Here is a 14381-nt window from a genome sequence, read left to right as displayed (position 1 = left end):
TACAACTACCTGGGTTTAGCCTGACAAACTTTTGTGGACATTGTTTTATGCAGAATTCCAAAAAGTTTTATCTTGTTCGCAATAGGACACACCTTTTCATTATAGGCCTATGAATGTCAATCTATTGCTCGTTCTGTCTTATTTCATTTGTCACCTGAACTTGTACTTATATTTAGTACTAGTATTTTATATAGGTATTTGTCCATACCTAGGCAGCGAGGGATTGGTCGGTCCCACCGTCCATCATGCTGGCATGTGAGGAGCGCAGAGCCCAAGAGGTAGAAGCCTCTTTTACAGTGGATTGCCACAGTTACACCATAGCTGAAGACCTCTGGGTAACGTAGGCCAGACTGGCGCACGCCATTCTCCACGTGACCTGGGTCAGAACAGTTTACCACTGCAGAAGAGAGCAGAAGAAACTGTCAGAATTTAAATAGTACTTATAGTCAGGAATGTTTCTTCACTTTGTCTAGGTTGAAGTGGTCAACATGGAAATACATTGTACTAAGACAACTAATACTAGTGTTAATACTACAGAACACACACACACACACAAAAAAACACACACACACACGCACACACACACACACACACACACACACACACACACACACACACACGCTCACCTGGTCCCAATAATGGAGCAGCCTCTTTTTTAAACTTATAGCCTACTTGTATTGTATTGTGCTGGTTTCCTTTTTTTGGCTAGTAAATTGTCTTAGTCTGCGGTTTTAGTTATATGGGTGGAAATTGCTCTTTGCTGTCTGTTATATCACAATGTTTTTCTAAAGTTAAAAAATAATAATAAAATGTTAATCCCCAAAAATCTTCCTTAATTTGGAAAAACTATTATTTGGATGACTATAACAGTGTGTCCAAAAAATTCACCCAGTCGCCACTACTTCCTATAAAATAGACAACAATTTACTTTCAAGTGAGCAGTAATTGGACATTTAAGACATTCATTAATCATCATATTTTTGGCATCATCATTCACATGTGTACTAGCGTGACTGCAATGTTGCATTTGTGAAGTGCTACAATGTTGCATTATGGGATTGTTAGTGGAAAATAGTAGATAAGCCATGGATGCTCCGTTTGAGGACACTATATAGTGCACACCTAGGGCACTAAGTTAAAACTGTGGACATTCAATATAATGCAAAACACAGTAAATGGGTAGTGATTTTGGGCACAGCTAAATCAATAGACTGTGGATATCATGGAGCTGAAACTTTACAGGACAACCACCAGACAATCTCAGAACCGGCTACCTGTATGATGGCGGATATAGCTCATATTTTGGGCTTTTCAGGTGTAAGTAGCAGACATTCTGGCCAAGACCTCCTCTTCCAAGTGGCGCTCACTGTTACGGTCCAATTAGTCTGACTGTTTCCGCTACCCAAATCTTGTCCCATTCTTTACAGATTTTGCTTTCACATGTGGAATCTGTTTTTAGAGATTAACCACCAGAAAACAGGATACAGCTGGGGACTTTTAGGGTACTAAACCCTGAATCACAGTGTTACAAATTTAGATTATCTTTATCACTCTGTTCTGGTCTTTTGTCATACCCCAATATTTCCACTATTCTGGAGTTCTTTGTTCTCTACTCTTTTCTCTGGTCCCTTCTTCTCTGCTCTCTGGGTGGATGCCAGTCCAATAAGAGTAGAGTTTTATTTTCAACATATCACAGGGGAGACTGACATTCACTCAAATTCAAGTCCATGGGGGACATGGATTTGTGTGTGTGTGTGTGTGTGTGTGTGTGTGTGTGTGTGTGTGTGTGTGTGTGGTTGTGTGTATGTGTCTGGCACCCTATGGGAACAAAGAAAGTCGAAGTCTCATAATTGACAGCTGCTGCTGGGAGGGAGAGAGAGGGATGAAACAGAAAAAGCTAGGGAGATAGGAAAAGCAAGCAAGCGAGGATGAATCCCCTCAATGGAAAACCTGTGTGAACGACAACGTTGCATCGATCTGCTCTCATGGCTGTGCAGAATGCCTGTGTGCGTGTTTTAGTATATCATAACTGTTCTGTTACACTGCTGGAGTTCTGGGGAGGCTTGTAGTGTAACAACTATGCATGGTTAGCAGAGTAGAAGAATGTGTCATTGGACATGTACCCAGCTGTGTGTGTGCACGTAGGAATTTGATGGTCTTTTTAGAGAACTACACTGATTGTGGCTGAATACAGCTCAATGCTAAGTGTGTGTTTATGCCACAATTATTCAGTTCTCAGTTGTACACGCTGCTGGCAGCAGATTCAGACAAAAATGTTCCAGTTGACACACTGTAACAAGAAGCCAATCGGGCCAACACATACTGAATTTCCGCTGACCATCTAAAATGCAAATTACATTTTACTAGGATCTGAGGAGGTGGTACCGTCAGTAAAACTATGTTATCTTTATCAAATCATTTGAATCATATGAAAATAAAGGTGGAAGCACCGTAAACATCCACTAAAGCCACCCACCAGAATGACAAAGCATTTGTGCATCACTATTTTTTTAGAAGTGAACAGAAGGCGTTTTTAAGAAGAACTGAAAAAAACAACAACATCTGCCTTGTATGCAGTCTAATCTGAAAAGCTGATTCAACTAAAGCATTCTCATGGATGAACATGGGTAAAAGTGTGCAACTCTGCATTAATATACAGGTTTGTGACCTTTGCAGGCAGGTAGGGGGCTGCTCCATTGTCCGTTTAGTCGGCACTGGGCACGAGCATTTCCACTGAGTATGTAACCTCTGTTACAGGTGAAGTTGACAACATCATTGAGATTGAACTCGCTGCCATTGGTCCGTCCGTTGCCTGGGTTGCCAGGGTGACCACAAGTGATAGCTGAGGGATTAGAGAAGAGAAATTGGAGGTGTGGAAAAAGTGTTTTGTACTGAATAATGTTACTTCCACTTGATTGAAACATACTTTGTTGAAACATAAAGATGCTACAGAAGCAGTTGTTGAAAGAACAATTTAAATCCAGAAAGGCCTACAATATGTGATATATTCTTATATGACTATTTTGTGTACTGGATTTAATTTATACAATAATCATTTTAAGCTTTACACATTGAATGAAAGAGCAATGAGTGATCATACAATACAGATGAACTACAATGGTGTCTGTATCTGGAACTTACGGACGCAGACGGGTGTTGTTCCAGACCACCGATGGTCTTGCTGACAGATCCTGACTGATGTGCCAATTAGGCGATATCCCAACATGCACTGGTACACCACTGTGTCACGGTAACTAGAGCCATCTCCACTAATATGCCCATTGACTATAGGATCTGGAGAGTCACAGTGACCAGCTACGGGAGACACAATGAGAGATTAATGCAGTTTAATGAAAAACAATTTATAGTCACTTTTCCTATCTTTAGCTTAAAAGTCATCAGTGTATGTTCAATGTTTCCATAGTTACAACCTTAAAACACCTACGCTAGCTCATTGTCTAAATAGTTAGACTGTCAAACAATATATAAGTAGTTGTCTCAATACTTAAACTTCTGAATGTCAGAGGAGTGACGTCATCCGTGCATCTACAAATCAATCTTCAAAGACAGCCCAGCTCTATAACTTATGTTCAAATCAGCAAATTAACAACTCTGCATCCTCTAAGTGGCCTTGAAGTGCCACTTGCTTTCATGATTTCTTAAAACTTGACCACATAAATTGCAGGACACATCTTGACAGCTTAGGTGTGGAGAATCATTAAATTGTATTTGATACCATTTCACCCAATCACCCGTGTTTCAACAGTCAATCCTTGCTTCATGTTTCTGTGCCTCATGGAGTTGATGACTGAGGCCCATTACCTTTTGATGTATTTTGCATTTAATTTTTTTTCTCACATTCTTTACACTTTCTCATATTGTGTTTAATGCTGTTAAAACAGGCTTATAAAACATTGATTATTTTGCAAAACTAGATTCAATTTAGATTAAAACTAGATTACTGTTGTTGTAAAGCAGATATTTCAACCACTTTTCTAAACACAATTTTAACCCAAATCATTATCCCAGATGTCTGATTTGATAAAACCACAATGATATAAGAGTGTTTTATCATCTAAACTGTTTATAGCAGTAAATACATTTAAGGGTTCTTCAGAAGCAAATTCTGATTTGTCATCAATATTTGTGCCTCCAGAATACACAGAGTAGAAATGCCGCATGTTACACTGCAAATTATGGCCTTTCCAAATTGTGAGGAACAGATGTTTTGCTTACTTTAAAGAAACTTGTCTTTAATGAACTCTAACAAAATGCCATAAAGGGATTGTGGAACTCTAAAAAACGACAAAGATGACAAATCAGCACAAAAAAATCCACATTTCGACCAGTGATTAAATTATGATTGAACTTTAAGATATATTTTTAACCAATCTTGTAAACATCAGAATCTCAGAATAATAATGTGAAGGTGGACACAACTTGATTTATATATTCATTACATAAAAAGTGTATATTGCATGAGGATTCTTATTCAGGCATGCAGGTACAAGGCTGAATCACTGAAGTAGAGTATATGTAAAATCAGGATTAATCATCTCTAGTCAGTGCTTACTGAATGTCTAAATCAAGCAGTTACTGTATTAAGCAATATAATGTCTCAGTAGTAGATCATTTGAGTTACTGGAGCATGTACATAGTACAGTATATCTTACTTTTTACTGGTCTAATTTCCATAGACCTTACCTAGACAACTGTAGCAATCCAGTGTATTAATAAAGCTTGGGTGTAAAATGTATATGTGCATACATTTCCATTAGAAAGAAAGAAAATTCTACCCACATCTTAGATTAGAAGATAGACAGATTCTCATAGCAATGCATTATATGCCTATTTTATTCTGTATATATTGACCTTTAAAGTGGCATTACACTGTCTTGGTCTTGGGTGCTATACTGTACAGGACTGAAAATACAGCAAGTCTGACTGTTGATAACAAGGACTAATCAGATTGATTTTAAACATGAATGTAAAATATTTTTTTTACAAAAATAAACAAGATATAATTAAGCAAAGGCTTAGATAAGTCCAAAGTTAACGATTCACACCATTCAACTTGTTGAATATACTTTCATTATTGATCATAGTGTTAATTTTATGCAAAAGTGGCCTCAGGACAGACCTCAACACAATGAACCTCCTATCACAAATAATGGACCTTACCTAAACACCTGGTCTCTGCACCACTCCACAGTCCATTTGCACCGCACTCTCTGACATGTGACCCCACCAGGGTGTAACCATGGTTACACATAAAGATTGCTGTTGCTCCGAATGTGGTCAATGTCCCCAGTTTGGTCCCAAAGGGTGGAGAAGGAAGCTCACCACAGGAGATGACTAAATAATAAAATAAATATGATAAGATCATGTTGTTAAAGAAAAAGTCTGAACATTGCATATTACATTTATTCACATTACGGGCCAACTGGTGCTGTTACTGTCAACTATTCATAATGTTACTGTAGGTGATGACACTATAGGTCATCCTGGATTTAAACACTGTAAATCTTTTTTCCTTAATATCCCTGGAGACACTGTGTTCAAACCATAGGCCAACTTGAGGAATACACAATTCTGTTACATTGCCAAATCCTTCAGAGCTGCTGCAATGCTACACTGTAGGTCATGTCTAATAATGGATCATGAAGAAATAAATTGAAAACATTGCAGAATGAAGTTTAAAAAGCACTCAGTCTAATGTGAGAAATACTTCGATTTTTAATCATTTTAAAAACTTTAAACTTTTCAAGTGAACCTATTTCACTTTTTCATTGGCATGTCATATATTATACAACACTGAGAAATTATGTAGCGTATTCGTTACGTTTTCAGAGTTACAATGCTCTCTTACAACTTCCCTTTATGACAAAAGCTGTAATGGCACATTGCATAATAACAGTCTATTTGAAAAACCAATCTTCAACTATTGCCCATATATACCCCACATTTAGGAAGCACTGGCTACGTTCTGTTTAAAACAGTAATCACAGTTCCAAGACGATGTGCAATGGCGAAGATACCCCTGGTAATTCATCTTAAAAAAAGACGTAGTAAGGGGAATGGATAAACACACACGCACGCTTGCACGCACGCACACACAAAGTAACTCCCTCTCAAGCTGCCCCTACTATCATCAAACCCACTCAACCCGTGGCGGCCAGTATTATACACTGCCCTTCCACTTAAACCAGAAAAAGCACACAGTTTCTTGGCACGCAGGGGAATAACTTTCTCTGACTTTTCCTTAACTACTTAACTTTTGTAACAGGGTGGGTAGGCTGTTTTGATAACTCATTCATGACAGGTGTCGGCAGCATCTGCAATGCAATTTTTTTCTTTTGACAGTCTTTTAGTGTGCATGTGTTCCCTGCTCATGCAGGCGTGTCTATGTGTGTGCATCTGCATGAGTGTATGAGGTTTCTTTTTTATCACTTGGTTTATATGGTTTCTCTTCCCCATCCATGAAAGTTGTTGATTTCAGTTATTAACTTCACATAAGAAGATAAAATGATCTGTGCACTGTAGAGTACTGAGAACTGTGAAATATTTCATATATGTGATTATATGTGTATCAACACAGTTTAAAAGGAATCTCTCATAATAAAATCCTAGACTCTAAGTCTGCGTAGACTCATAAATAAAGTTATATGTCACCCAGAGTACCAAAGGAGGCCAACAAGTGTACCAAACATAATAGTGGTGTTTTATTATCTTGTTCAGAAGGGAAGAGGTTAGATGATTTGACAGTAGCAGTTCCTTTTCTTTTGCACATGGTAGTCAATGGCGTTCATGTTTGTATCGGTACTTACTCTTGCATGTAGCTAGGTCATCTGACCCCTCCCAGGTCCCGTTTGCAAGGCAGCGAAGAGTCCGGTGCCCTACACCCAAATAGTACCCCGTTGAGCATTCCAGCATCACCATAGAACCAAACTCTCCCAACCTACCAGAGAGCAGGCGAGAGGTCATGTGATCCGACAAGGTGCCCTCAATGCTTGGGCAGTGGATCGCTGGAAAATAAAAAATGTCATCACATTACATTAAATAAAATATTCAATTAACATTCACTTACAGGATATTAAAATTACTTATTAAGTGCCTTTTCGTTTTAAACTATTGGTTCCACATGGGACATAAACTCCAGTCTCCTGGGGCATTGTCCTGTGTCTTTGGTGCTCTTTTTACTGTGTTACCTGACTCCAGCCATTGCTCCAATGATAATTACTACGGCCACTATAGGGTGAAGAACAATAAACGTTAATACAGTAGGCCATTTGATAGGCTGATAACTGCCTTCTGCAACTATCTTTAGCCCATATCTGAGGCTGATAACCAGTGATAACACCCATTCACCAGAACCAGATTTTTGACCAATAAAGAAAACAATCTATAATTTTATACTGTTTACAGGTGAAGTCACCGGAATTTATTTGGCCATAAATTAATAAAATGTGTAAATAAAAGTGTTCCCTCTTCCTCTTGACCTTGTGAACAGTATGTTGATAAAAAAAGAAATGTAACTCAAGATCCACTTACTAGCTTTTTCCAGAGCTTTAGACTGCATGTCATGGTCTTCGTCATTTGTCATGTCATGACGACAAAATGAAAACCATGAAAACTGTCCACTGAAGAACACTGTGAGGTGTGCTGAAAAGCTCAGGAAAAAGCTAATAAGTGGACCTTGACTAAATCCCTTTCAAGTAAATTCAGATATTTGTTTCAAAACACATATACATGTATCTTTAAATGATTGCTGTGAGCACATGAAATTTACTGTATTGTGTGAGAGTGTCTCTTTGTCAATTCTGTCTTCTGGCAGAAAATCAGAAAAACGTCTAAAAGCTGCTGTGTGGTCGGATGTACCAAAAAACCCAGAACTGCTACAGCCATGAGGAAAACAATTAGTGCTTAGTCCATTAGATGTAACTGTCCATTTGCATTATTGCAATGTTTACTGATTTACAATAAAACATTTAATAAAAATGTCTGTTAGCTCAATGTGAACACATAATGAACATTTGTTAACTGAAATTTGCACCGTAACATAGCATGCTCACAAAACGACATGTGTGCTGATACTTACTGTCAAATGCTTTGGTGTCACTGTCAGAACTATAGTTAGCCTAAAACCAACAAGTGTCAGTTTTTCTTCCTGCAGCTAGATGAAGCATCCATTTTTTCAGTTGAGAGACAGCACCTCTCCTGCAATAGCCTAACAGTAGCCTTTTAGGCTAATAATTTATTACCCGGCTTTTTAAGATTTTGAAAGCCTACATACTTGCCAATATTTTACATATTCAAATTTGCGTTGGTTGAAAAACATTTGTCTGTAGTGATCCTACTTCAGTGATTATTTTACATGGACTTTTAACATTTTTTTTTCTTTTTGTCAACTCATTCTCTTGACTAAGCTTAAATCACAATTAAAGACCACTTACGTAGGCATCTGGGGGCTGAAGCAGCATTACTCCATGTGCCTTCCTCCAAACACACTGCTGTAATTTGAACACCAGGGTCAAGGTGGAAACCATAGTTACAGTGGTAGGTGACCTGGCTACTAACAGTGTACTGGTTAGCATGGAAGCTGCCATTGCCCGGCGACTGAGGGATTCCACATGACATGGCTGCGGAATAAAAAAAGGGAGAACTGTTCAAGGCGAGTCCTTCTCAAACAATTTTTTAATGCTTGTCAACTTTTTAGTGTTTTACCTTGACAAAAAGGTGGTGGAGTATCCCACTGGAAAAGCCCATTGGGGTGGAGCCTGCAGGTGGCATTACTTGAGCCTATCATACGGTAACCACGGTTACAAAAGAACTGAAGTCTGCTACCTGGACGGAGTCTGGTTCGGTTGACCACACCACCATTTACTGGAGGACCATTGATGCTACAGTAGGCAGCTGGAGAGACAGAGAGACAAAAAGACAGAGGAAGAACAATTTAATAAAAAGTATTTCTCTTTGTTTCTCTGTCTCACTTCACAGGAAACGCTACCAATTACCTGTATGTACTAATTCATTTTCTATAATGACAATAATTAGGAAGAGACAATTGAAGGTTAGCCCCTTGGGGGTTTTTAATGAAAAAAAGTGTCTGGAAACAATATGGAACTTATGCTCCCGTTACCAGGCATTTTCAATAAAATATATATCAAATATCATCTAAGGTATGTCCCTCCTGGCATTACAGCTAGCAACAGTGCCAGTGAGTTAATCAACATGTCAATAATTCACAAGTCTGTGAACAAGTTACTCTAACTAACTACAAACTAAAACAAACAAGAACTTAATAACAATGAACTTATTCTGAAAACTTTGCTTGTAGTTAATGTTTGTGTCTTCCTGGAACTGAGTATAAAAGCATCACTGCACGCCACCTCGTACTCCCTTCCCTGTCCGATGTGGTCGTTGCTTCACCTAGTCTTGGCTCTTCTCCCTTTTGGCTTCACAATGGTGGAATGACTTTCCCACACCAGTTGGGAGAACAGAATCACTGTAATTTTCATTTTTATCTATAAACCTTTATTTCCAAGATGTTTCTGTCACCCCAATGAGTCATAAAGCCTCTCTTTTGCTCACGCTATACGCTCTAGAATAAATCTTTTTTATTCGCACCACTAATTTTAAATCTTATCTTAGCACTTCTCTCTTATATGATAATTCTGCAGTCCCAGATATATTCAGTCAGTGGATGAAGGCCTGCAATCCGTTATTGTTTAAGTGCACTGACAATTTTACTGGGACTGAAGGAAACATTCAAATTTGCATTCTACATAAAGAAAAATTACAAATCACCTTTAAAAAAAAACATGTAGTGCTTTTGTAGCACACCTATATTTAACTGTGTAACAGTAAAAAGACAGATGGATGCAGTGCTTTATTTGTATCTGAGAGAAAAGTCATCCTTGTTGGACAATATATTATGGATGTTCTAATTGTGTGGAATTTGCATGTTCTCCCCGTGTCTGCGTGGGTTTTCTCCGGGTTCTCCGGTTTCCTCCCACAATCCAAAAGACATGCATGTGTTAGGTTAATTGATGACTCTGAAATTGCCCGTAGGTGTGAATGGTTGTCCGTCTCTGTTCGTCTCTATGTGCCCTGCGATAGACTGGCGTCCTGTCCAGGGTGTACCTCGCCTCGCGCCCGATGTCAGCTGGGATCGACTCCAGTGTCCCCGACAGGGACAAGGGGTTGAAGATGAATGAATGAATGAATGTTCTAATTGTGCATGTGTCCTGTGCAATGTGCTATACTGGAAAATACAGCCAGAGAGTTAGTAGTGAGTTAGTCTGTCAGCTGCAGGAAACTGGACAATGCAGAGGCAAAGAATGACACACACTATATTGGGACATCTTGCAGTATATCGTTGTGCTTATACCATGCCCAGTATCATCAATACATTTCAGATAATGTAGTAATAGTTTAGTATCCTCACCAATTGGTTATCAATACACCAAAGTGTAACAAAAGTGGGGTGAGCCCAGGATGTTAAATGGTCATTAGGCCCTGCTGTGGGTAGCTGGCTGTGCCACCATTAATCCACTGCACCCTCTGACAGGCAACATCATTCTGTAGCCTAACCTAACGTACCTTAAGATGCCTCTGAGTTCCACTCTCGCCCCAGCAAAGAGCAGACAGGCTACGGCTTGACCAAACCTGTATCTGCTGCTTCCGCTAGGCTAACCAACTAATCGGCTACCTACATTGGTTCCATGACCTGCTGAGTGTCCAGTGATCATCCCTGCTTACTTTATCAAACTCCACAAGTCTTTCAAATAGCTATATCTATTTGAAAAACTTTAATTTAAGTTTAATATACAGGTATATCTACATTGAACCTGTTCAGGCTTAACTGCAGAGGCTGAGTCTACATATCTAGTTCCAGTATTCTTAGAAATATTAATCATTGCCTTAATATAATCTACTATATGTAGAACAGATTAATGAAGTGTCAACACAATGTCTATCTCTGAAATTATACTGATTGACTTCAGTTTTATTTTGTCATAATCTTTTTACCCATCTGTGACAGCTACCAACAAACAATGTCTCCCTGAGATTCTGAAAAACCTGAAGCACTGAAATAGCTTTAGCTGACTATTATAAACCCCTTAAATGTTTAGGTAAGAAATATAATAGCTTTGTTCTCACATTTGCTGTAAAATATGCTGAGATAAATATTATATATTCTACCACAGTACCATTGCTGATACCTACTTAAACTCCCATAATTGTTTACAGCTTGACCAAAGTGGCCCCACACACATACATTCAAGCAGCAAAGTAAAATAAAATAGAGAAACAGAGAGAGAGAGGAATAGAGAAGTGGAATTTCAAAGTCAATCACCAATAAGCATCTGCACAAACAATGATTCTATTTCTGCTTTTGGAAAGGTCAGGGGATATGATAAAATTAAGAACAAAGTCTCCAAGGTCATTTCACAGCTAAAGCTAGCATGGATGTAATAATGATGGAGAAAATGCAGCGGCCCAAGCTGTAGGCAACACGGACCAATAGTTTCACACACATTTATGGTATACTTAGACATAATACATTCCCTTTAAACCAAGTTTTAAAGCCCCTGGAAACATGACTTGAGAAATAAAAATGTATATATGGTATCAAAGTTGAGTGTCTCATTAAGCATCTACAAAAATCGAAAATTAATGAAAATAAACGTTCATAAATATTAGAAAACATGTTTTAAAAAACAGCTAATTTTGCTGTTTAGACCTGCGTCAGGACTGTGTGGGTGTGGCCGATCAAACTATCATCTTCACCTGTGCACCCACAAACAGCACACAGGCACGATGCAGCACAGCTTAGCTAGATAACTGCTAGATAGAGCTAGCTAAATAGCTAACGATTGCTGCACAGTAAGAGTGAACATTGAGTTGATGGGAGCAGAGAGCTTTTATAAGACAAATGACATTATAACTAATGACGTAAAATATTTCTGAATATAACCACGCCCACTCACGTCGACTAAATTATATATTCAGAAGGATATTGTGAATTTGGGTTTCCAGGGCCTCTAAACCTCAAATTGCCCTTCAAAGAAGGTCCATGTCATAAGCTATTGATAAATATATGCATACTGTACAGTATGTATGGTGTGCTTCAATATGAAGCTCACAAGAGCTTTACTAGTGTATGGTAAGTGTATCGTAAATGAAACCTCTAAACTAGAAATTTCTGTTGTATGTATAGCTTCTGTTGTCAGAGCTACAACACCATGGGGAAAAGAAAAAACTATTACTTCAGGCTATTGTGCTGATATAACCCACAGACTAAAATATATCATGCATTTCTTTCAGTATAGAGTCGGGAGACCGACCTTGTGACTCTCTCCTCTCAAGTGCAAACAGGATCAGTGTCACTGTAAATTGTATTTTCTATGACTGAAATTGATGGTCTTCTTCAACCAATTTTTCATAAGTTAAATTAATGATTGAGGGGGCAGCCGAGAAACCTCACAACCCGACTTAAACAAAGCTAATGATCAGAACAACACATTGTTGGCAAGAACCTGCAGGTAGAAAGAGATAATACACTCAATCTAAAACAAATTGCCAAATGAACAAAGTGGATTTCCTAATTCTTTTTCACTCTTAATTAGCCTTATGCATTAACAAGAACATTTCAAATTAGGAGTGTCTTCTATCTAAATGATCATGGCTCAGGTAGCTTTGTCCTTGATGTATCAATTAATTTTCGTGATAAGAAAGGTGTTGAGGTTGGTTATTCATGCTATTAGAGACAAATCACTGCAGCCAAGATTAGTTGAAGATTTTTTAACGCAGTAAGATGGGTATGTGAGTGAAAGCAGAGATAAGGCAGAGGAGACTGAAGTGTAGCTAAAGTTCATTCAGGAAGACTTTTGTGCTTCTCATTTACTATTTACTATGGACGTTCACTCCTTCAGTTAAACCAACCAGATTTTCATCACAATCTCTGTGAGCCACTCAAATCAGTGCTATAAAACAGCAGTTGTCATTTCAGTGCGAAATTGATGCGACCCCCCTCCACCTAATTCACCTCCAATTCTAAACACATCCAGCACCCAGGGTTCAGGCATTTCCCTTCATCCCTTTACCACCAGCAGTGTCTACACTCCATCAGGGGGATATTCCTGTACCATCCTAAAATTGAATGACATCACAATTGTATTTAATCACAAAATTTCTTATTGTGCATCATGTCAATACGTTTATTTCACATTTAGTCCCTCTTGATTGAAATGATAAAATAGCTGACAGAGTAAGGAACAAAAAGAATGACCGAAAATGACAGATATTGTATGTACCTGAGTATCGTATCTTGAATCCTCTCTTGTTGGTTGCATGGTCAGTGGACCATCGTAGGTAGAGCTGGTTGGTTTTAGATGTGAAGTTCAGCTGAGATGAATGATTACCACTAAGAGCGACAAGTAAAGGGCTCTGCCCTGAGGATCCTAGAGAAAAAAATGAATGACACTTCAGAACTGCTGTGTGCACAGTATATATTTCTATGTTCTCATGGTTACGCATGCAAGTACAATATGATACTTTGTTTGGTGGTCTGTGGGTGTGTCTTAATTTTTTCATATGTATGTATCAGTAAATTCATACAATCCAAAAATTATGTGATCTCTTATCCTAAGATAAGACGGAGACAAACAATATGCTGCAGTCAGAATGTGTTTTATTGTTTCTGAGACATGCAGCACTTGAAAGTGACAGCGATATTAAATTGCTAAGTACCTCCAAATTACATGAATACTGACTAGAGCATATTGTTGAGCTCCATCCCAGTTTTACAGACCACAACTTGCCACTTGTGCTACAGTCTGTTGTTTGAACCAGGCACTGATGGAGCTCGATGTAAGTTTAGAAACAACTCTAGCCACAGCCGCTTACTCCATAATGATGCCATTGCTGTCTACAACATCAAAGGCAGCTAATGTGTGTTTAGGACTGTGCAAGATAAATGCAAATAGACAGAACAGAGCAGAATACACATATTAATAGAATATGTTCATACCTGCATGTGGATTCCAAAACAAATTACAAACTTCAAAAGCTAGTGAGATCTAGTCACCAGTGTGTTGTTGGCTTGTTATGATATTTAAAAAAAAATCCTAACGAAACACTTTTAGTTGTGACTGGTTTTTATAATGATATTTAAAGTTATTGATATACAATATAAATAAAAGTGAAAACAATAAGGAAGAATTATAATTCTACACACACACACACACACACACACAATCCGATCTGCAAAACACCACAATCAATTAATGATTAAATGTTGTTTTTTTGTTAACTGTTGTGCTACTTCTTATAAAGAAACATGAATTTGTGTTGTTGTTGTTGTTGTTGTTGTTGTT

At 38.2% G+C, this 14381-nt stretch overlaps 1 protein-coding gene across 1 annotated transcript in view; it reads right to left on the bottom strand.

Moving 5' to 3' along the window:
* The window catches only part of LOC310948137 (CUB and sushi domain-containing protein 1-like), a gene marked incomplete at both ends in the record, with an annotated part of 443680 nt that overhangs the window by 32473 nt on the left and 396826 nt on the right, over positions 1 to 14381 (bottom strand). The window contains 8 exons of the mRNA XM_083915161.1: positions 209 to 397; positions 2669 to 2842; positions 3142 to 3315; positions 5182 to 5355; positions 6828 to 7025; positions 8454 to 8639; positions 8725 to 8913; positions 13320 to 13466. Coding sequence (XP_083771287.1) covers positions 209 to 397; positions 2669 to 2842; positions 3142 to 3315; positions 5182 to 5355; positions 6828 to 7025; positions 8454 to 8639; positions 8725 to 8913; positions 13320 to 13466 — 1431 coding nt within the window. The remainder of the gene's footprint in view (positions 1 to 208; positions 398 to 2668; positions 2843 to 3141; positions 3316 to 5181; positions 5356 to 6827; positions 7026 to 8453; positions 8640 to 8724; positions 8914 to 13319; positions 13467 to 14381) is intronic.

The sequence above is a fragment of the Echiichthys vipera genome (genome assembly GCF_963691815.1).
Source record: "Echiichthys vipera genome assembly, chromosome: 1".
NCBI lineage: Eukaryota > Metazoa > Chordata > Actinopteri > Perciformes > Trachinidae > Echiichthys > Echiichthys vipera.
Note: the sequence above shows the minus strand (reverse complement) of the source record. Positions and strands in the feature narration are given on the sequence as shown.